The sequence below is a fragment of the Leptopilina boulardi genome, unplaced genomic scaffold (assembly GCF_019393585.1).
Source record: "Leptopilina boulardi isolate dan_hultmark-lab unplaced genomic scaffold, ZJU_Lbou_2.1 LbouV2_211, whole genome shotgun sequence".
In the NCBI taxonomy this organism is placed as follows: Eukaryota; Metazoa; Arthropoda; class Insecta; order Hymenoptera; family Figitidae; genus Leptopilina; species Leptopilina boulardi.
Genome location: NW_026137765.1, coordinates 1,439,457 through 1,464,522, shown reverse-complemented (window position 1 = coordinate 1,464,522; position 25,066 = coordinate 1,439,457). Strand labels below are relative to the sequence as shown.

Below are 25,066 nucleotides of genomic sequence, written 5' to 3'. Positions count from 1 at the left end.
AAGAAGAAACTTTTCTCCTGTTTGTTTTCTGTTCTGACAAGTTTATGAAAGCAAGACAAAAAAAACAACAACAACAACAAAAAATCGCAATAAATGTTATCGATATGAGAAAAAAGGGGAGATAAAAATCCCTTACTTTTTTGCAATGAAGTATCAAAATTTTGTTAATTTTTTTATATTGTTACACTGAGAAAAAAAAAATTTAGTGTTTGCAATAAAATTGTTTGATTAGGCAATTTTGGTTCTTGTAACCAAATTTTGGTTGGCTGAAAAAAAGTCTCAGACCAAACATTTGGTTAGGCCAACAAAAAATTATTTGGTTCAACATTTTTAAATTCCAACCAAAATTCGGTTACGACAACAAAATAATTTTGGTTAACACAACAAAATAGTTTGGTCTAAAAAACCAAATGATCGGTAAAAATAAAGTAAATTTTTGGTAAAAAACCAAAATTTGGTTAGGACAACTAAATAATTTGATTCGCTCTCAGCACATAGCTTAAGAGAACAGTTAGTTTATATCTCTCACAAGAATGGGTAGTCCAGTGGTCAGAGCTCCCGATTTTCAGTTTTAAAACAGAGGTTCGATCCCAGGCGGAGATGAGATTTTTCAAAGTCCACAAATATTTCAATTGGATAAATATAAATTCAATGTTAAATTGATAATAAATAAATAATGAAATAAATGAAAAAAAAGGAAAAGAAATAAAGTAGAATAAAATTTTCAATTTTACAAACAAAAAAAACTGTTTGTTTTGATGAACCAAACATTTTTGTTGACCTAACAAAAAAAATTTGGTTGAGCTAACCAAATATTTTTGTTATGCCAACAAAAAACACTGAACGAAATTTTTTTTGGTTGACTCAAACAAATAGTTTGGTTGCTTAAATACCAAAATTGGTTGCCCAATCAAAATTTGGTTACTCTGACTAAACATTTTTCTCAGTGTATAAAATTGTTAATAAATTTTTTTCACATTTTTTTAAAATTGAATAAGGAAAAGTTATTTTTTGTGTGTGAATACGGGTCAAATTTTCACCTCTCTGTATATTCGTGACTGAACAGTCCCGTTCTGAATGGTCAATTGCTTTTTTTTTTTTTTTTTTTTTTGTCATCCGGAATATATAACTCATTCTGTGGCCTCAACTCTGGTATTGTCGTTCTGTTGCGGTAACGTTTCCGGAGGGTGGGTCACACGATATTGCCAAGCGAACAAGGCATCTTATTCCTTTCTTGCGTGCGTTGAAAGGCAAAGGTAAACAAACTGTAGGGTTCCGGTGAAGATACTCAACTTCAATAATATGTAGATGACAAGCTTGTAAAACAATATTTTCTTATCCTTTATAAATCCCATTTAAGACACACTCACGCAAAGTGACTCTGATTTTAACAACACGATTATAAATTTTAAATATACATAAAACTTTTTATTTTCGTGCCAAAAAAAGAAATTGAATATTAAAATTCAACAAATTTTCAAGACTGTTATTGAAAATCTTTTTTTTTTTTTAATTTATTCCCTTAATTTTTAATTGCACTGGAAGTTGTCCATTTTTTTTTTGGGGTGTCTTTTTTTCAACTTCATCCGCTTTCATTTTAATTGGATAAAAAAAGACTCTATTCAGGTGGAAAAACCCGTTTTTCAGCTTTAAAGTAAAAAACAAAAAAAAAAAAAGGTTTGAAATCCGAGAATATAACGAAATTTCGAGAAGTATTTTACAAATCTATTTTTTGAAACTGTAAAATAAAAATTTCAGTTGTAGTTTTTAGATCGGATGAGGTTTTTAATTTTTTTTTTTTTTATTGTGTTTACGAAAAAAAAAAAAGAAATGTATAAAGCCTCCTTGTGACATATGCTTTAGTACTCGTTGAATCCAATTATGAAATATGGTGCACTTGCATGTGAGTTGAAAATGGCTCACGGCATTTGCACTTATCTAGCCAGTGGCGTTTCCCTAATTTGTGACAATTAGGAACAATAAAAAATTAACCGGTCATAAAAAAAAGAGGGGGAGGGGGGTGTCAATTAAAAAGAACTTGAGTGCTCTCAAATATAATTTTGTTTCCGGGGTTTAAAAAAATGAAAAAATTTCCAACCGATAAATTGCGATCAATTTATTTGACGATTTAATTATGAAATATATATTAAAAGTTCTCATGGAACCAATTCTCGCACTCCTTTTTTTTTTTTTTTTTTTTTGTTTTGAGAATTAACGAATTCGACTTTTAATTGTTTTCAATCCGTTCGCTTCTATATATATATGGTATTGGAGAGAGAAAAAAAATTGTTATCAGAAAAGTAACTGGCAAAATAATAATTTGTGTCATAATTCAATTAGTCGTTGGACGCAAAGCGTTTACAGGCGTTCGTCACACCAGGTCATATATACTTTTTTTTTTCTTTCTTTCTTTTCTCTTCCGATGTGTTCGCGTTTCGACGTTTTAATTAAAACCGGAATTAGAATGCTCTTCGTGGCACACGTTTAATCTCTTTATGAATTTCAGTGTATATGCCACTTCATGAAATGCGTAAATTACATTTTACAATCTTGTGAAGATATAATTTTTACATCAATAAATAATCAAATTGATGTTGAGAATTTTTTTTTTTCTCAAAATTAAAAGAAATAATTAATAATTTTCAATATAATAATAATAATAATAATAATAATAAATTAAAAAAGAAATTATTATTATTTTTTTAATATAATTATTTACAGCAAGAATTTCAAATTTTATCATTCATGAATTTACATTCGCGTAAATGAGTTAATAATTTTTGTCCTAATAAATGTGCGAAATTTATCGGTTTTTCTCTCTTCCTGTTGAATAATGAATTTAGAAAAAAGAGAAGTAAAAAAAAAAAAAAAACCTGTGAATCTAATTAGCCCGAATGAATTAATTTAAAGAGACAAACATAACTACTTTACAAAACATAAGATGTAAATTTTTAATGACATGCAAATGACAATTAAAAATTCAAAGTAATTAATTAACTTCAAAGTATGTGAAAATGAGGTAACAATTTTTTTTTTTTTGCCGAAGGAAGTCAAAAAATTGTATATTATATTTTTTTTTAACTTGATTTAGTATATTTAGGTTCAAAAAAAAAAAAAAAACGATTTCTGAGTTTATAAAAAATACATATAAAGAAAATTTATTTTCCCCTATACTAATTTTATTGGGGGTTTATTAAGTTGATTAATAATTTTCTTTTCATTGGATAATTTTTTGATGGAAGAAAAAATAGAAAAAAAATCGTTTTTATATGTATGGGATTTTTTTTTTTTTTTTGAAAATACGGACCTTCTGTTTTAATTTAGAGTGTGAGAAGCGTATATATCGCTAACTTGTTCATTCCGTGCGCTAATGAGGACGAAGCACTCTCCATTAAGTCAACTATGCGACAAGTATACTGTATATATATATATATATATATATATATATATTCATATATAGTATAGGAAGTAACGAAATCTACCATCAAAGGGAAAACTATACTGCAATGCGATATCGCAAAACCAAGACTCAAGTAATCCAGTCCTGTCTTGACACGTTGGCGTTCGACTCGATTTATTGCAGTGCACCTTAACATTTCTCAAGCGAAAAGGGTCTGAGGAATGTATGGGATTTTTCCTAAATCCGATGTACATAAAGTTTACTTTAAAGTCTAGTCTCAAGATAGTTTTTCTCTATATTTTATGTATATATACGAGTTTTTGAAATATACGATCATCATCTATATATAAAATAACGTTTAGGAAATTTTCTTTTCTTATCAGTAAGTTAAAAAATAGGTTTCATATATCGTATACATATATGTAGCCATGAGTATACATGTAAAAGATGACACATAAAATTTTATTCCATTTTTTGGATCGATATTTTATACACGGTGAACGCAATATCGTCATTCGGAAACGATTTTTTTTTTTTATAAATTTTTTTTAACAAAAACATAATATTGGACATATAGAAAATTATTATTATTAATTATTATTGTTGTTATTATTATTATTACTATTTTTTATATTATTATTTTCTTCAATTTTTTAAGCAATTAAACAATTGAAACAAAAGTTAATTATGTTTTTAAATAAAAATTAAATAAATAAAATAATTGAAATGTAATCAAAAATTGTTTCAATAAGATAAAAACAATTTTCTTTTAAATAAATGATAAATGACATTTAAAAAAAAAAAAAAAATTAAGTTACTCACGTATCGTGTAAAAGAGATATGTTTATAGTATTGTTGAATATTGAACTCACCTGAAAGCAGAAAAAAGGAATTTTTATTAGTATACAAATTATAAAAATATAAATACATTTGAAAAAAAAAAATTTTTGATAATTATATTATTTGTTGTATTTAAATTTCTATTATTATTAACTTATTTTTAACTTTTAATTTTCGTAAAATTGAACAACTATTTTTTTTCAGTCAATTTGTGAATAGATGCGATGAAAAGATTTTTCTAAATTAAACATAGTATTTTATATATATATGTATATTCTGAATGTGATCCGATTCAGTATCCTGCAGGAAAGTTGAGTTTTTATTTTATTTTTTTTATTTTAACGAACGCCTCTTTCCAAATCATACGTTTTTCACACGCACAGAAAGCATCATTGGAAATAAAAAAAAAGGAAAAAACAAAACCTTTCTCTAAATTACAATTTCAAATTTTTTAAAATAAAGGAGAATTTTTTCTTTTTATTAAAAAAAAAAGTCCTCTAACTAGATTTATCGTACCACCCCGCGCATTTATTAAAGCAAGATAATGGAGCGCACCCCCCTGGAGAGTGAATTCTCGAAAGCCAATTATGTATATCTTACAACGATACTCTCTCTCTCTCTCTCTCGGCCAATTGAGTTTAGCAGTGGTTCGTTAGAATCTGTCTGGAATAAAGTGAATATCATCTCTCGATTGTTCGTTGCTAAAATGAAGAGAAAGAGAGAGAGAAGAGATATTTCCCTGCTAGCGAAAAACCGCGAAATGGCGAATAATACGATCTGGGTGTGGTTACAGCTTTAATTCTTTCTAGAGAGAAAGAGAGAGAGAGAGAGAGAGAGAGAAAGAGAAAAAAAGAGACGCTTGGCGCGGGCGTGGTGAGATCCCTTTTTATTTTCTAACCGTGTGGTAGTAAGTGTCCGACGACCTGGTCGCGATTATAGGTCAAACACTTTATACTACTACTACTACCAAGAATTCAAGATTCTGGCACTTGAGAGGGAGAGAGAAATAGGGGTGTGAAAAAAGAGAATTTACCATCAAAATTGCACATGACACTTGAAACCTAAAATTATCATCACGCGCGAGAGAAATATTTTCTATTAATGAAACACACTCAATTTTCATTATTTTTATCTTTCCATTTTCTTTATTTTATTTATTCATTCATTTATTTATTTATTAATATATACAATCCACTATTATTAAAAATTTCTTTTAATATTTTTTTTCAGTAAAATTTTTAATTTCTTTCACCTAAAATCATAATAATGAGAATATTTTACACATAATTTATTCTTCTATTTATATATAGAAAAATATTACAAAACTTTCTATATATGTCATTTATAAATCATCTAAATTTTTTTTTTCCAATTCGTATATACCAAAAAAAATAAAAAAGTTCCTCCACTGTATTTTTTTTGTTTAGATTGTTATTTTTCTAAAAAAAAAATACGATATATTTTTTAGAGTTTTAATAATTGTTACTCTTGTTTTTTTACACCAAGTTTTATATTGTAATATTCACATTTCATATACACATTTCAAAAATTTGCACGTATTTGATTTTTCAGCTACAATTTTTTATATCGTTACTGAAACCCTATTACGATTGAAATTTTATTTATATATATATATACCTTCCTATATTACAAAAAGATATCGCCGCCGCCTCCGCCGCCGCCGCCGCTGTTTCAAGAATTCTTGACCTAGGAGGGGGAGTCCCCCCTCCTAAATTTTGAGGTTATGTTCGTTTCAAGGCTCTGAATTTAGCCGCAAGTCCGCCTCCCTCCTCTCATTTCCCCTCCTCCGTCAAAAATGACCTAAATTTTGAGGTTATGTTCGTTTCAAGACTCTGAATATAGCCGCAAGTCCCCTCCCCCGCCAGAAATGACCTAATTTTGAGGTTATGTTCGTTTCAAGGCTCTGAATATAGCCGCAAGTCCCCCTCCCTCCTCTCATTTCACCTCCTCCATCAAAAATGACCTAAATTTTGAGGTTATGTTCGTTTCAAGGGTCTGAATATAGCCGCAAGTCCTTCCCCCTTCCTTCATCTCTCTCTGTATTTACCGTCAAAAATAGGGGGGTTGGCGCGCGAAGCGCGCAGGGGGGCGTAGCCCCTCTAGTATATATATATATATATATATATATATATATATATATATATATATATATATATATATATATATATATATATATATATGTATATGTATACGTATAGAGAAAGAAAAATTGATAACTTGTTAAATATAAAGTTCATTATTAATTTTGTTATTTTGATTATAAATTTAACAAGTATCTACCTTCATTGGAATTTTATTCGATGTATTATATATATATATGGTATATAATTTAGATTTATTTCTACAATTAATTAAACGAAAATTCAGACCAATGCAATAACGAAGCTTTGAAGCATCACGTATTCCAGCCGAATTTCTACGGGTGAGTTCACATATATCGACAGTTGTCTGGCGAACAAATTTTTCTCATAGCTTTATATATATATATAGAGACAGAGAGAGAAATAATAAAAATTGGTATGAGAAAAAAATTTCGGATTATGGTTAAAATAATTTTTATATACATTAATTGGATTTTATTTGCAAGGTGCGAAAAAAAATGCGCGATCAATTATAAATTAAAACATTTTATCGATAAAACATCAACGTTAAGTATTTAAACCGCGCTAATTAGTTTGCATTATAAAATAAATAATAAAATTATATATTGCAATAATGATTAATTATTTCACACATCCGTTGATATAATCCATTAAAAATTTTTATAATACAATTATTATTTATAAAATTTTTTTCTTTTGAATTTTTATTATTCTAATAATATAAAAATTCAATAATTATTTATGAATATTTTCTTTCTTCGTCGATTTTTTACATTTTTCTTAAGCTACTTTATAAATAATCTGATAATATAAGAAGAAAAAGAACTGGGTTACAAAGGCAAAAAACAATATACAGGAAGTGAAAAAGTATATATATGTAATTTTATATTGTAATTTATAATAAACGATTGAGATGATAGTTATAAAATAAGCGTTGTACGTGTTCGTGAATCTTGAAATTTCATGTGAAATACAGTGTAACAGAAGGTTCCAGAACACGCTTCAATTTTCTCGAGTACATGCAACGGGAGTTTTTATTTATTTTTTTTTTTTAAATTGAAAAATAAAAAACCACACTTTACAATAAGTGAAGAAAAAATAAAATCCACATATTTGTTTTTGGGGCAGAAAGGAAAATTATTTTAAACAACAAATCAGACTTAAAACTCACACTTTTTCGTATCTTTATATAAAATAAATAATTTATTATTTATTTGGTTTAAATAATACTTGACTATTAAATAAATATTTATTTGTATTAAATAATTATTATTTGGTAATTTATTTTAAATACAGAAATATTATTGTTTCAAATAAAAATTATTTCGATCAAGTAAATAATTGATCATAATTAATTAAGCGATTATTTGAATCAAATTGTTTTTTCAAATAATAAAAAGAGAAAACTTTTTTATATAATCAGATTGATTAAAAATAGTTAATTGTAACAAAAATTCGCGAGTTAAGTTCATATATACATATATATATTCGCATTGTCGATAACACCTTTTGCCGGATAATAAATGCGAATGAAGCGTGACCTTTTTGCCAGCTCACACCCAGTGAGAGAGATAATGGGTTTCTAGGTACTAGTCGCACGCGACAGGGTTTGCACCCAAGAGTGAGCCTCGCTTATTTGAAAGAGGCTTGGGCTCACTCACTCTCTCTCTCTCTCTCTCTCTCTCTCTCTCTCTCTCTCTCTCTCTCTCTCTCTCTCTCTCTCTCTCTCTCTCTCTCTCTCTCTCTCTCTCTCTCTCTCTCTCTCTCTCTCTCTCTCTCTCTCTCTCTCTCTCTCTCTCTCTCTCTCTCTCTCTCTCTCTCTCTCTCTCTCACTCTCTCACGAGCAAAAACGACCTCGATTCGTACAAATGCAAATTACCGCACTAGGTTTCATTCCATTTCCTTCTATTTCAGTGCGCTTTAGCTTTCACAGTCCCTAGCGAGTCATTCGATCCTCTCTCTCTCTCTCTCTCTCTCTCTCTTTTTCAAAGTGCTGTCGACGAATTTTCTTTCGATTCGTTACAACAAAAAAATAGAAAAAAAAAATTCCATCCTAAAATAATTTGCAAATTTAATTTAATTTTCATGTACTAGTCTCTCTCTCTATATATATATATATATATCCGGGTTCGCATTTTGTGTTGATAAATTTGTAGTGCCATTACCAGACCATGTACACTTCCGCAAATAGTAAAGAGGGAGGAGGGTATGGGCTTTCAAACGTCTCTACCTGTTCCCTTTCGCTCCATTTGTCACGTGCCAGAATATCTTCCGGTTCTGTTAACTTGGTTAACTTATCGCTCATATTAATCTAACGGATCGTAGTATGCTTCGGAATTGTTGTCTCGTGTTTCTGGAAGGCACACAATATGCGTGTATCCAAAGATACATTCAAGTCATTAGCATTAAAATGATCCATGATTATTAAGGAAATATATAATGACCGATGGGAATCGTTTTGTGCGGAAAATCAAATATCACTATGCCCCGCGATGCTTTATTATCATCATTGATACGATATATGTATATAATAATAACTATGGGTATTATTATTTGAAATTAATTAATATCCGAAATATTAATTACTAATTACAATATATATATATATATATAAATTTATCCACAAATCTATAAATAGATTTTTTAACATCAGATTAATTTATTTTTAACTCTTTATTTATTCTACAAAATTAAGATATCAAACTGTCTAACCTTTATAAGAACCCTTTTATCTCGTTTAATTAATCTTTTAATGAAGAAGAAATGCAGACAAACATCAACGAATTTCGTGAAATTCCATTTTTACAACATTTTAATATTCTAATTTGAAATAAAAATTTTAAAAAAATAAATAAATTAAAAGCAAAATTTTTTTTTCTTGTTGCATTCAATAGAAAAGTGTGTCAAATTCTGAGTAATCGTTTTTGAACAATATATATATATACAGATTGTGATTGAAAACCAATCACTCGAAATTTACCTCTAGGCTAACTTTACGCGATCAAAGAGTCACACAGAGTATAAAGAAATGACAGTTCATCAATCTCTGAACGTCACGAAAACGGTAGATATTAAAAAAAAAAAAAAAAAAGGATAAGAAACTCGTATTTTTTTTTTAAACAAGAGATTGCGGTAAAGAAAATCATTTTTTTTTTGCATCAATTATTTTCACGAAAAATAGAAGAATATGTAATAAAAAAAGTAACTTTTAAAAATTCAATTAGAATTTTAAATTTTCGAAAAAATATAAAGTTTTTCAACTTTCTTTGATAAAAATAAAAAAAAAAAAAAAAAATTTCTCAAGTACCCAGGCTAGTTCGTTAACAATGTTCTCGTGGACAGACTTGAATTTCCAAATCTGCACACTTGAATTATGCATCAACACGATTTTTATTCCATGCATATTGTAATTAACAAAAATTCCCCGACGTTTATAATTGCGACTAAAGGCGCCCGAGTGGAAATTTGAAAAAAAAAATAATTTTCAAGTAAAATAAAATTCTACATTGAAATAATGAAATATATAGAAAATAGCAGAGAGAAAATAATATATATAACTGCAAGAATAAAGAAGATAACATTTCACTTTTAACTATATAATTTCATATTCTTCGTATTTTTTATTAATTTTATATTTCTGATGTTTTTCTTTCATTATACAAAAACTAATATTTTTTTTTATCTCTCTTTTGATTTTTCAAATTCCTACACGTTCTTCAATTTTATACCATGTGGAATTGCAAAAAATTAAATTGTACATAATTTCGCGAAAAAAAGTTTAATTTACCTGGTGAATTAAATGCCCTGACAAAAGTTTCTTATTAATATTCAATCAATTTAAGTATTATTCCGAGGCATAAATTCGTTTCCTATAGCCAATCACTTTTTCTATCCAAAACAAAAAAATTCTTTCCACATTATTCCAAATCCATACATTTCATTTCGAAGTTTTTGAATTCTTTTCAAAATTCTCAAATTTCATTTCAAAACAATTCGATTGGCTTGAAACACAAATTGATTTGAAATGGAATTTAAAGATTTAAAAGAATAAGAGAATAGCTTCGAATTTATTCATAAAAATTTTAAAAAAGAATGAAAATTTAACTTCAAATTAATATGGAAAATTTTAGAATTCAAAAAATTGAATAATGAAAATAGAAGCCTTTGGAATAATATTTTACCATATATTGTTTTTTTTTTAAATCAATATAAATATAGAAATGTTGTTGGATTTAATGGCAATATTTTTCTACTATAGTGTATTTTATGAATCACAAGAGAATACATTTGAAGCCTTTGGAATTCAGTGGCGATATTTTCCCCAACCTTATATATACCATTATTGAATTACAACTATTGATTGGAAATGAAATACAGACATTAAACTGCCAGTGCAGTCTATATATCTAATAATTATTTCATTTTCTCAATTTACAATTGAAACTACATTGCTGTTCGATCTTTTATTCTCTGAGAAGTAAATAATTTTCATAAATCCTATATAGTCATTTTTATTCAAATAAAAAAATAAATTTATCTCTTAAATAAATATTTATTGTAAATTTGATTTAATTATTTCATTTGGTTTCAAATTTTATTTCAAATTAATTTTACTATATCTTCAAATATTAATTGATAAAATTATGTACAAAATTTTATTTTTTATAGATCAATTTTGAAATAAATTTAATTTGGTACAATAAAAATTTTATTTACCCCCTTAAAAATTTTATGAAAATATTTTTATTATTTTGAGATAAATAAATTTTTTTATTTATCCCTCTGAGAATCGTTTTCTTTTTTTGTTTTTAAATGAAACTAAATTATGTATTTGGTTCGAATATATGTGACCTATCTTGTTTCTCAAGTGACCCTCTCTCTTTCTCTGTCTCTCTTTCTCGTTCTCTCTCATCGTGGAATCAAGAAAGTGAAAGACATAACGACTATCCAGTTTCAGATACTCGTTCAGAGAGCTGTATCGTTGCCTCGGCTACATAACGACATAACGAGTTGTCTACATGGGCTTAATTCAAACTACCCTAAGCCAGGGTAGAGGAAAGCTCGAGGCGGACGTCGTTTTCAAGCGTACAGTATATAGAGAAAGAGAGGGATGGGGGAGGGTGCCTCCAGCGTTCGGAGAATCGAGTTCGTGCTTCGAGTATCAAGCGACTAAGAATTTACCCCGCGGCCAGGCAAACGTTTGTGGCTTCAACCATTCTTACCCAACAAACTTGGGACTAAAGCCTTCTAAACATATTCATGTACATTTTCTTTTGTTAAACTACATATATATTATATATTTATATGCATAAACAGAAAAAAGCATAATGCCTTTTCTTTAAATCTTCGCCTCAAGAAATGTATATTCCTCCGAATAGAAGATTACGAGAATTATTTCAATTTCCTCTCAAAAAAAAAAAAAAAATTATCACAAATTAAAATAAGATACTATTAATTTTTCTTTTCAAACATCAAAGAATTTTTATGAAAAAAATTCTTGAAATACAATTCCAAAAATATATTATATCCAATTTTCTTCTCATTCATCTTTTATATAATCATATCCTGCCTTTCGTAGAAGAGAAAATTGGAAAAATCATAAAAATTATGTTTTATTCAAAAATTCTATATTTTTTTTGTCCAAGATTCTATTAATAATGACAAATAATTCATTTCAATTTTTTTTTTTTTTATTATGAAAAATAATTACAATTATTATTCAATTAATGAAATAAAATTAAATTTCAATTATTTTACTATATCCAGATAACGATAAATAATCGAATTAAATATGTATGAAATGAAAACAAAAGAAAATTTGTGTACCTTGTTTAACAACTAAATTGTGAAAGTTAGTATAACGTAGAGAGAGTAAATCTCAAAAAAGTCGACAATATTCTTTCTCTAGGCACGATTTTCAAGCCCCTCATGAAAAGATAATGAAGATCGAGGGGGTTTTAACGAAATAATTAATACACCACTTTTGTTCAACTACAACATCTTGGGTCTTGTTAGGAAGCTGTGTGAGGGAGGGAGGATTATTTTTTTTTAACCTTTTCGTATATATATATATATATATATATATATATATATATATATATATATATATATATATATATACTGAATCCTTGTTCCGCCATTCAACTAAACCATTCTATTCAAGTTAAAAATATTTATTCTATCTTAAAATGGACTCGCATTTATAAAATTACTATGTATTTTTTTATTAACTAAAAGAAGAGAAAAAAAATTATAAATATTATAAAATTACTAGCAAAATTAAACGCGCGCGAAATTAAATATTCCTCCGTTTAATTTAAAAAAAAAATTTAAAGAAACCAATTCCGAAATTTGAAAACACATCTTCGTTAAAAATAAGAAAAGTAATTTACAAAATCTGACACAAATTTGACACGTGATAACATTACAATTCAAAAAACACGTGAAATCAGTATAGACCAACTCTATTTATTTATTTTTTTTACCTTAAAACAATACTTAGTACCTTTAAAAAAACCTACAAATTGAACCTAAATTGCAGTAGACTAAGAATAACCAATTTCATTGCATTTTTTTGAATAGAATGTTTTCCTGGAAAGTTAAAAAATTCGAAAAAAATTCAAATAAAATTAATCAGCATGTCTCTATAATTTTTTTACCTTCAAAGAACCTTCAAAGAACCTTCAAAAAAACCTACCAATTGAACCTAAATTGCAGTACACTAAGAATAATCAATTTTATTCCATATTTTTGAATAGAATGTTTTCCTGGAAAATGAAAAAATTCCTCAGAAATTCTAATAAAATCATTAAGCATGTCTCTATTATTTTTTTTACCTTAAAACAACACCTAAAACCTTTAAAAAAACCTACCAATTGAACCTGAATTGCAGTAGACTAAGAATAATCAATTTTATTCCACTTTTTTGAATAGAATGTTTTCCTGGAAAATGAAAAAATTCCTTACAAATTCAAATAAAATTAATCAGCATGTCGCTATTATTTTTTTACTTTAAAACAACACTTAGTACCTTCAAAAAAACCTACCAATTGAACCTAAATTGCAGTAGACTCAGAATAATCAATTTTATTCCATTTTTTTGAATAGAATGTTTTCCTGGAAAATGAAAAAATTCCTTACAAATTCAAATAAAATTAATCAGCATGTCTCTATTATTTTTTTACCTTCAAAGAACCTTTAAAAAAACCTACCAATTGAACCTAAATTGCAATAGAATAAGAATAATCAATTTTTTCGATTTTTTTAGATAGAATGTTTTCCTGGAAAATGAAAAAATCCCTTACAAAGTCAAATAAAATTAAACAGCATGTCTCCATTATTTTTTTACCTTAAAACATCACTCATTACCTTCAAAAAACCCTACCAATTGAACCTAAATTGCAAGAGAATAAGAACAATCAATTTTATACCATATTTTTAGATAGAATGTTTTCCTGGAAAATGAAAAAATCCCTTACAAAGTCAAAAAAAATTAATCAGCATGTCTCTATTATTTTTTTACCTTAAAACAACACGAATTACCTTAAAAAAAAACCTACCAATTGAACCTAAATTGCAATAGAATAAGAATAATCAATTTTTTTCGATTTTTTTATATGTTTTCCTGGAAAATGAAAAAATCCCTTACAAAGTCAAATAAAATTAAATAGCATGTCTCCATTATTTTTTTACCTTAAAACATCACTCATTACCTTCAAAAAACCCTACCAATTGAACCTAAATTGCAAGAGAATAAGAACAATCAATTTTATTCCATTTTTTTTAGATAGAATATTTTCCTGGAAAATGAAAAAATCCCTTATAAACTTACTCAGAAATCAAACATTATGTCATACTTATTTTTTTTCTTGTATAACAATGTATATTACGGTAAAAAAATGTAACACTTGTACTGTATTTAAAAAAGAATAAAAATATCCAATTTTATTTTATAACAAGTTAAAAGAAACGCGCGAATTCGTGTATGTAATCGTTTATTATAAAGAAATTTTAATGAAACCAATTCTAAAATTTGGAAACACAATTATACAACTTTGGCAAAAATGAGAAAAAGATTTGTCAAAATGTTACACAAATTTGACATGTCATAATATTACAATATTCAAAAAACACGTGAAATCAGTAAAGACCAACTGCAAGTTAGAACAGAAGGACAGACCAAGCATTTTATTATTATATATAATTGTAAGAGAGGGAAACAAATCATAAAAATTGTTTTAGTAAAAAAAAGATAATTATTTTCCGTACAGAAATATTTTTTCAATAAATAAATGAAAAATTTGCTTTTCACAACAAAAAATTGACTGTTGTGGGTAGGAAGTGAAGGAATGTAAATGAATCTCTCTTTCAAAATAAAAAAAAAAAATTGAAATGCAGTATGCCATATAAATTAAGAGAAATAGTAGTAGTGACATACGAGTTTCGATACATCACTCCTCTTTGCCAGCAGGTGACACGAATCCGGAAAAGATACAGCCGTGCTCTCTCTGGATTCGAGTGCCCCCCCCCCATTTTTTTTTTTTTTTTTGCTCTCGCTCCCATAATTTTAGTATTGACTCTCTATTTCTATCATGGTTTGTTGTACACATTTTTGCTGGCTATACATATATATGTTATTCACCATCAGATTTCAAATATCAGTTTTATGCGTATACGTGTGCATTCTACGGAGGTTTTTGCGTGCCTTAACAAACTTATCTACCACACACACATATATTTTTTTTTTTTTTTCGAAAAAAGCTTCAGAATAGAGGCGAAATGTCACATGGTTAAAAATATAAACGTAAAATATAGCGACACAGAAAAAATTATTACGAATTTGAAATTAAATAATCTACATGAAAAAAAAGAAGAAAAACTGCTATCCATTTTTGAAAAATTTATTACAGAAATAAAAATACGTAATATTTTTAATATATTCTAATATTAAAACTATTTTAAATTAAATTCAGTAAATTGAATTTTGTAATTGCTAATTGATTAAATTAGCAAAATTTTATGAGATGAATAAAATATCGTAAATACAAAAAAAAAAATACTTTTTGATTACTGACACAGAAGTAATTTTTATTATATGTTTCTTTAATTAGATATAGAAACTATATAATATTGTCTTTACCGTTTGTATATGACTCTTTGTTTAATTCATTAATTATACTGATCTTAATTAACCTAACGAAGTGTAGAAAGTTTCTCAAAGACAAAACAAGTTTTCATGAATGGTTAATTATTTGAGTAATGAGAATAAATTAAAGTTATAATGGTAACATAAAGTTTGTATTCTAATTACAATTCTATGACGTGAATGTATATAAATTTTCACTTTGATGGATATGGTTTATCATTAAACATACGCGAGAACATAAATATACAAAAAAAAGCAATTTTTGACATTTTTAATTTTTCTGAAATAAAAAAGGAAAAAAAATTTTTTTTTATTTATTTAAATTAAATCAATATTCAATTGAATTATTTTGCAATATAGAGGAAAATTTTATCGAAAAGGGAAAGTTTTCTTGACAAATTTTATTTTAAGGAAAATTTAATAATAAAATAGTAACAATTTTATTCAAAATTAATCAAGATCAGTATAAGGAAAAAAAAAATTATTTTCTATCACACCTTTCCTCCCTTGATATTTAATATACTATTTTATAAAATTATTCCCGAATTCGAATTTAATTATACTGAAAAAAAAATTATTTGATTCAAATAATTGGTTACTTGACTAATTATCAAATAAATATTTATATATTAAATAATTATTGAGTCAATTAAAAGGGTATTTGTTTCAAATACCAAAAATTATTGGTACAAATACAGAAATTGTTTTTTTTTTTTTAAATTTCTTTTCTTTTTCTTTTCATTTGAATTAGTGAAAGAATTCTCACTAATTCAAAAGAAAAATGGAAAACACTGCGTTGGAATTATTTTTACTTTTATAGTTTAAAAATAACTAAATTTAAAAATAAATTCAAAATACAGTTTAAAAAACATATATATATGTATAAATGTCTTGTTACAGTTTCTGCGTTGGGAAAAGTAACTTTTGTAAATGTGTCGTCTGTCCCTTAAAGACATCCTTAAACTGGAGCTTCGTTAGTTTCAATTTGGTCGACCCGAACTGTGATTTAGGTGAACTTTGATAGTGGCTGCGTGGTGCAAAGTCAAACTTCCGAAGATTAACTTGCTGGAGGGTTTAACTAACGCAAGTTAAGTGACCTAATATGGGCTACTGTTTGTAATGCGATTAATTGCGTACCATGTGCCCATAAATGTCTACTCTCAACACAAGCATCCGGGATTAGTAAATATATTTACCAAAGCGCACAAAATACGTCAAATTCTGAATATTATTCCCGCGCGCAATATTAATTGGATTCAGTAAATAATAGGTTATTTGTCCGCGAAAAATATATATAGAGAATAATGCCACCAAACAATATATATATATATATGTATATAACACCTTTACTGTACATGACTAATTGTTTGTTGGAATAAATGATTTATACACTCTAAAATTTATATTATAATACACTGAAATTTAAAAATAAGTCAAAGTATTTGTTTGGATTTACTATAGGAACCAATACCTTTGATTAATTAAGTTGAACACACGTCTCTTGGACGTGATGTCATTAGTATTACCAATCAGTGCGCTTAATGACGGAAATTATCTTAATCACAAGATTGCTCTTAATCTGAATAATAAGATCTGCTAAAATATTTTTACATTTCTTTTTTTCTATAATTTTCTAAAGTGATTCGAGTAATAAGAGAGGGTGATTTTTTTCTCTATAATTTTTGATTATTTACTATACTTTTATTTATTTAAAAATAAAATAATTTATTAAATATTCTTTCTAGTTTTTAGTAATTTTTTTGTAAAAATATAATCATTTCCCAAGTGTTGTAATCTAATCATGAAACATTTGCGTCGAACATATCTAATTATTATCGTGTGAACAGAGACACACTGTAATTATTTTCATCTGCTACGCGGGTATATTTAAATGCTTCATAGGGATAGAAGAGAATATAGCGAAAGTTACATATATATATATATATAAAGCTCACATTCTCCTCCATCGTTATATGTACTTGTCCGACATACCAAAAACTAATTTCATTTAAACTTTATAACTAAGATTGATAAGCGTAAAATGAAGTGCTCTCGCGTACATCCACTTTAAATGAACCGACCCCTCGACCAAAACTGCTAAAACCTTATTAAAAAAAAAAAAGAAAAAATTACATTTCACGAAAAGAAGACAGTGGTTTTTTTTCATATTCTATATTTTTTGTAAAGCTTCTCTTTATAAAAAGAATAATTTGCTATATAACAGCGCAGTTAGATAAAAATTCATCTATTTTAATGGAAAGTCGTTTCTCATCAAGACACTTAAAATGTGAAAATGACTTAAGAATATGATAAAAACGTCCAATCTAATGCATATTCTTTTATATTACAAAGAAAATATATGAAAAAAAAAATTTCCTTATTCCAAGATGCCATTTACCAACTTGAAGAGTAAAAAAGCCTTCGTTCATTTTATTCGGCAAATATTTGTATGTTTGATAGTTTGAATTATACCCTATATATATATATATATAGAGAGAGAGAGGTTCGCACCTACCGTTTATAGAAAAAATTAAAAAATTCTTTTTTTTCGAGCAAAATTTTTACACATTAAAATCACTTAATTTTTTTGGAATTTATTTTCTTTTTAAGAATAAACTTTCAAAATTGATTCTAGGGTCAGCCGGGGTAAATCCGTACGCTTTTAGTAAGTTTCAACAATAACATAAGTTTTTTTTTTATTTTAAATGACAATACTTCCTGTATTCTGGTGCATGAAGTTGTTACTTTACTTCCATAGAACAATTTTATGGGGTAGCAAAATTTTTTTGATAAATTACAATCGCAGGAAACTTAGCGTTCGTATTTACCTCGATACTTTGCAACTTTCCTTAAATACCGGGGTAAATACGAACGCCCCACTGATGTATTTTAGAAAAATCTTAGGGAAATTAAATTTAAAGTATTGCAATTGTTAAACTTATATAAAAACTCAAAAAAATACGATAATAAAAAAATGTAATAATATATTGTAATAAGCTTATTTTAATGCCTTTTAATTTTCTGCGCATATATAAATACAAAAATCAAACAGGTTAAAAATTAAAATTCATTACACAATTAAAACCTTCAATAACTTTATCAAATCATAATGGATTTTTGCAAAACTTGCTACAGAAAGTATTTTGGAGTGATTGAATGTAAATACAAAAATAAAAGTCAAATTTTTTAAATTCAAAATGGCGGACTTTCCTAAAACTTATTTTTAAAAATGATCAAATTTGCTAACTCCAAATTCGTAATCAGCGACCCTGAAACCCCCCACGAGTAACAATTTTCGAGCGAATCCAATGAATTTTTTAATTCTCGTCCGCCATATTGGATCCGCCATTTTGAATTTTGAAAAACTGACTTCAAATTGGTAATCAGTGACTCCAAGAACCGTAGAATACCAAATTTTATTAAGATCCTGAAAAACTTTTTTCAACAAACCACTCTCTAAATCTGAATTAGTAATAATGTTTACTAATTTAAATTAGTGACTCACTTTTTGCTTTAGTATTAGTTAAATTTTACTAATTGTTAGTAAAAGTTACTAATAATTAGTAAAATTTTACTAATTCATAAGCAAAAAGTGAGTCACTAATTCAAATTAGTAAACACTTTTACTAATTCAGATTTAGAGAGCATTTAACAAAAAAAGTGGAACACTCCTTCGAGAGAATAGAGATTAAGTTTTTGCTTACTAATTACTAACGAGGATACATATAGAAAGAAAAACTTTTTTCTATGTACTTTTATAATGTTAAAATAATAGTGTAATAAAAAAAAAACAATTTTTGATATAAGAAAAAATTATTGAAAATACCGTTCGGATTTACCCCGGTTTTCCAATTGTCCGGGGTAAATACGAACGTGTCTGATATTATTAATAAAATTTTACAGAAGGCAAAAATCAAAAATAATTTCTGTTCTAGTATTCATAACAAACAATTATAAATAATAAAATGAATTTTTAGCTTCATTTTCTTCAAATACGAGACAAAATACTGAAAGAGTATCATTTTTGATTTTCAATCATTTTTGCAATACTCATTATTTTTGTTTATGCTGTTGCTAATTAACAAAACAAAAAATGGAATAATACTTAGAATCTCTTGAAGAGGATCTGAGATAAAAATTCTCATGTCTAACTTATTTTTTAAAATTTTAATTAAACTAAAATAATTAGCGTTCGGATTTACCACGGCTGACCCTGTAGAAATATTGGTAATAATTTAATACCGACTATACACTGTAAAAAGAAGATACTAAAAATAGTACCAATTTTAGGTATTAAAATAGAACTAATAGGCAATTTAGTACCTAATGTTGGTATTAAATTAATATCTTTCGTTTTACAGTGTAGATACTTTTGGTTCTATATTGATACCTCGATACTTTTTTTACAGTCTAATAGAAAGAATCACATTAAAATTATGTCACAAAATGATAATTTAAAAATTTTCACTAAAAAAGTAAAATTAAATAATTGCTGAAATTTTCTCTATTGGCACATACATTCAATGGATACAATATAAGTGATACTCAAGAGAGTGAGATCTAGGCCAGAGTGCCTATTTCCAGAATTCTCAAAATTGTCGCTGAGTAACATTCTCCTTGAAAATCTTTGTATGTATCTATATAGTTTCGTGAAGTGCACCTTTGCGTCATCGATCTTTGCACATAAATCAGTCGTATGTATATATATATATATATATATATATATATATATATATATGTATATACTCGTGAGCTTGAGGGTCTATAGAAGAAAAGCTTAGTGACGCCAACAACGTATCACGAACGTGACTTGGATAGGATAGTCGACAGTGAGCTCAACTTATCGGCCAATGAAACGATCGTCCACCCCCTATATATACACTAACTATGCTTTACCTTTCCATTGTATATAAACGGGTTTCGTGAAATACAAGAAGAACGATTGGAGCATCTCAAACCTTCTAAAACCAATTGCAAGATTTCGTCCATCCCTATATCTTCAATTGCACTAACTGCATTTCAATTCAATTGAAAAACCAATCAACATACATCATTAATTTTTTACTTTTGATTTTATTAACCCCCCCCCCCTTTTTCTTACCTGCAGTAATCAAAAATGTATTTTTCAACGAGAAATCATAAACGTTTATTTTCTAAATTAACCGATTATATTTGAAATTATTTTTTCATATATACCTATGAATCAACATCATCCGTATAAAATGAATATATGAATATGAGTAAAAATATTATTTTATAACAAATATTTCTATATTTATTACATATTTCATTTTTTTTCCATAGACAAAATATAACATGACAATGTACGCAGTAAATTTTATTAAATTTTTATACCACCACTATGTTGTGTAATATTTTCTCTTTGGTAGAGTTTAGAAGGCAATTTATCTTTATCTAAAAGATTTAACAAAGTAAAACAGCAAACTAGATAATTTTTCTCTTTTTGTCAAACGATAATCTATGTATGTATACAAGGTACATTTGTGTAAAGTCAATGAATAAAGACAAAACAGAAGAGAACTCGATAAAACGACAACAGACTCTCAATATCCAATTTACGAAATAAATAATAGTCCTAGAATCGTAAATTTCTCTAAACCATACACCTAGAGAAATGTTTTATTTGAACCAAATATAATATATATTTGAGTTAAATAAACGTATATTTGTCTCACGCCTATTTATTTGGTGTAAATAAAATTTTTTATTTAAATCAAATAAAAATTTATTTGGTTCTGAGACAAATATACAATTTCTTTGTGTGTAGTTAGAAAATTTTACTTTGCGTTAAAAGAAAAACAATCTTTTTTTTTAAATATAATAAATATATATTTTATTATAAAGTACAAAAAAAAAATTGAAAAATAATTTTATTTACTGTAAATAAAAAAACAATTCTTTGTTTTAATTTGTATAGCGCTGTACATCTTTGAAAAGACAATGAGAAATGTCCTGGGCTGTAGCAAAGTAAAAGGAAGAGAGATACATTTTAACTTTGTAGAAAATGTAACGTATTATTAGTTTGGGACAAGAAAATAGCTTCACGAGACTATATATAGCAATTGGAATGCTTAACAGTCTAAAGCACAATTCAAAAGCTCGAATTATTATTATTATTTAAAGAGAAATGAAAATGGAATTCGAATGATAATAATTATTATTTAAAGAGAGAAATGAAAATGTAATGTTTAATGGAATTCATAGTAGATGATGATAATAATCTTTCGCTCTCTTTCTCAAAAAAAAGAGAGAGAGAGAGCAGCAAGAGATTATTAGAGGAAAAAAAATGGGGAGAAAATAATTAAAGATAAGACAGAATTTTGTTTCCAAGTAATGCAATGTTTCTTCCATTTACCCGTTTTTTTTTCCGTAACAAAAAAAGTTTATTGAAAATAAGAAAATTTAAATTAAAAAAAAAACGCTTTATTATTTATAAATATTTCCACAAAAAAAATTAATAATTTACTGGAAAAAAAATTCAATTTCAAAAAAAAAGAATGAAAAAAAAATATCTCACTGAATAATTATTAATTTTCTATTCAAAGAGAAAATGGTGAAAAGATACAAAAAGAAGTATGCGTGCGAGTGGTAAAAAGAAAAATAGACCCTTATTTCTTTCTATTGCCTAATGTGACAGTTTTCTTTTCTTTTCTTTTTTTTTGCAAAACGTTATTTTCTTGTTTTAAACTGAACAATGCTAAAAGTTTCTTTAAAGTTTTCAAAATGTATATATATATCTCTTTTACTTGGCCCTTCAGGCTATAAGCGAGAGGACGGTCCTCATTGTCTTTCCAGGTGCACAATACGGATTAAAAGGATTGCAGTTTTATGATTTAAAATCTTTTATCATAACAAAAATAAAAGATATGCCTCTCTCTCTCTCTCTTCACACTTTTTTTTATTTCTCACAATATTTAATTGAATTTTCTCTCTCAAGTAGAATAAGCCAAACCATTTTTTAATTTACTTCACTTCATAAAATACTATATAATTAGTGGGGAAAATCTTTTCAAAAAAAAAAAAATGCTATTCTATTTTAATTACATATTGAAAAGAAAATTAATTAAAATTTTTTTTCTTGTTATCGATTTTATCTCTTTTTTTTACATATATATATATATATATATATATATATATATATATATATATATATATATATATTGTACACGTGAAAAGTAAATAATGTTCAACTACTTATTGATATTTCAAATGTTTTTATAGCAGTTGAGAAACTAGATCAAATATTTATATTGAAATATAAAAAGAAAAATCGAATGAGTTTCCAAAGTTTCAAAGGTTGTTTTATCCCTCCCCCTCATGTCAAATAAAGGTTGTAAAAGTTTTATGATCCTATCTCAAGAACTTAGGGATAAACATGATTAGAATGAAGTACACTCAATTTATAATAATAAATAATCTAAATGAAATTCAAATAACAAAGTATTCTAATTTATATGAATCTTCACTAAATTTATGCATAGAATAAATAATTTTTTTTGAAATAAAAAAAAAATATATATATATTCAATCTACATTTTGATGAAAATTGTAAAAATTTATCGCTATTATATTATTATTTTGCTAAACTATAAAAAATTTATAGAAGATCCGAATTCCGAATTTGTTTTTTGTAACTTTAAATATAAAATACAGCTTCAAAAATAAATTTTTAATTTTAATGTACATTTTTTTTATTGCTGCAGTAATTTTTTTTTTAATTTTAAAAAAAAAAAATTACAGAATAAAAAAATCATTTTATTTGATTGTTGAAAATTTTAATTTTGTTAATAGTGCACAAAAAAAAAATAAACATTCAGAAATAATTCCGCGTAAGACATATTACGTATACTAAAAAGAAACTTTCGCGTCTGGCCACACCTGACTTTTAAATTGGCCCATCTGGCACCCACTAACAATATATATATATATATATGTGTATAAGAATGTGGGTGATCGTCAGACCGTGGAAATATCCTTTCTTTTAAAAAGCCTAGCATTACTTTTCCGTTAAGGAATATACAATTTAAGTCTCGTGAGAAACTTTTTAATCACCATAGAATCTTAATTGTTTCTAGCAATTCAACATTATATTTATTTTGACAATTTCTATAATACTAGCCTTTGAAAGTGTTAGAAAACATCCCTGAAAAAAAAACCATTTTTTTTTATCAATAGTCAAAAACAAATTTATAGCAAAAACAAACGCAAAAAACATTCTTCGAATAAAGTTTCTTAATTAAGAAACAGTACAAAAAAACTTCTGGACCATTGTTTATAATGTCTATTCGCAGAAAATTGGAGAATGAGAATTTGAGCGATAATTAAAAAAAAACAAAAAAGACAATTTTCCCTCAATGGGGGGGGGGAAACAATTTTTTCTCTTGGGCACAAACTTTCAAATTTTGAATGAGAAAATATTCTGTTTCTTTTTTTTTAGAAAAAAAAAAACAAAAATTGCTCACCTTTGACGCCCGAAGCGAGAACAAAATGTGTGAAGAGCAGAAGTCCGAGTACACGAGATGCCATCTCTATCCTAACTCTCCTGGAGTCTTCCGGTTGGTCCACTTCCTTTTTCTTCTTCAAGCGTACCAATTTGAAAACCCCCGGGCAACACGGCGATTACACATATATATGAAGTCACGCTACATCGAAAGCAGCACTTTTTTTTTTCTTTCCTCTTCTTTCCAAATATAACCCCCCCCCCCAACAAAAAAAGGCACCTTCCTTAAATCAACATATAGAAAGTTGAGCAGGCCCTTTTTTTGCACGTTTAATTCCTCACACACTTTTTTCACGTTCGATGATACAAAAAAAAAAAAAATAACTAAATAAAACCCCTTTTTTCCCCTCTCCAATTACTCCAATTTACGCGCACGGTTCCACAAAATTAACACACAAAAAAAAATTTAATTAAAAATTAACACCAAAAAGTTTACAAAATTAACACCAAAAACATTTTGTTCGAAAAAGGGGGGGGGGAGAAAAATGCCAAAAAAAATTATTTTTTGCAACAAATGTGTTGAAAGAAAAAAAGCGCGGGAAATTTTTTAGCCGCTTAATGATGTCATGATCTATAGATCAAAATTGAAAAAAACTATCGATGTGATATATATATGTGTATATCTATAGATTGTATATAAGAATTGGGGAATAAACGCGGCAGCCGTACGAGGGTTGAAGCCGCGAACGACTGCCTTGAATCAGCAACGATATGTGGAGCAGGCTTCGCGAAACTGCCGAGCGCTTCAGTTCGTTCAATTTCGGACGACATCGCGCACCTGTCGTCGTCTTCGTCGTCCCTGTTGTGTAAGCCAATGCGCAAGTCTATGGGAACCACTCACATATATACACAACTTACTACATCATCTATATATACACACACACACACACACAACTCACTAATATATATATATATACACCGGCTGTCCGGGGATGCAGGTGGAAACCCACTGGGGTCGAGTTGGGGTGACGAGTCGAACGAGGGAAAATCTCAAGTGTTTCATTGGACATGTCTTCTTTTTAGACAGTTTCAATAGA

At 27.2% G+C, this 25,066-nt stretch overlaps 1 protein-coding gene across 4 annotated transcripts in view; it reads right to left on the bottom strand.

Annotated features, from left to right (window-relative positions):
- Positions 1-24,768, bottom strand: part of LOC127278774 (hemicentin-1) — a 207,002-nt gene extending 182,234 nt beyond the window's left edge. For 2 of the 4 annotated variants that reach the window (XM_051300637.1, XM_051300638.1), the window contains exon 1: positions 23,992-24,768. In XM_051300637.1, coding sequence (XP_051156594.1) covers positions 23,992-24,055 — 64 coding nt within the window. In that variant the 5' untranslated portion in view covers positions 24,056-24,768. The remainder of the gene's footprint in view (positions 1-23,991) is intronic. The other 2 variants (XM_051300639.1, XM_051300636.1) reach the window with 1 other exon arrangement.
- Positions 24,769-25,066: the final 298 nt, after the last annotated feature.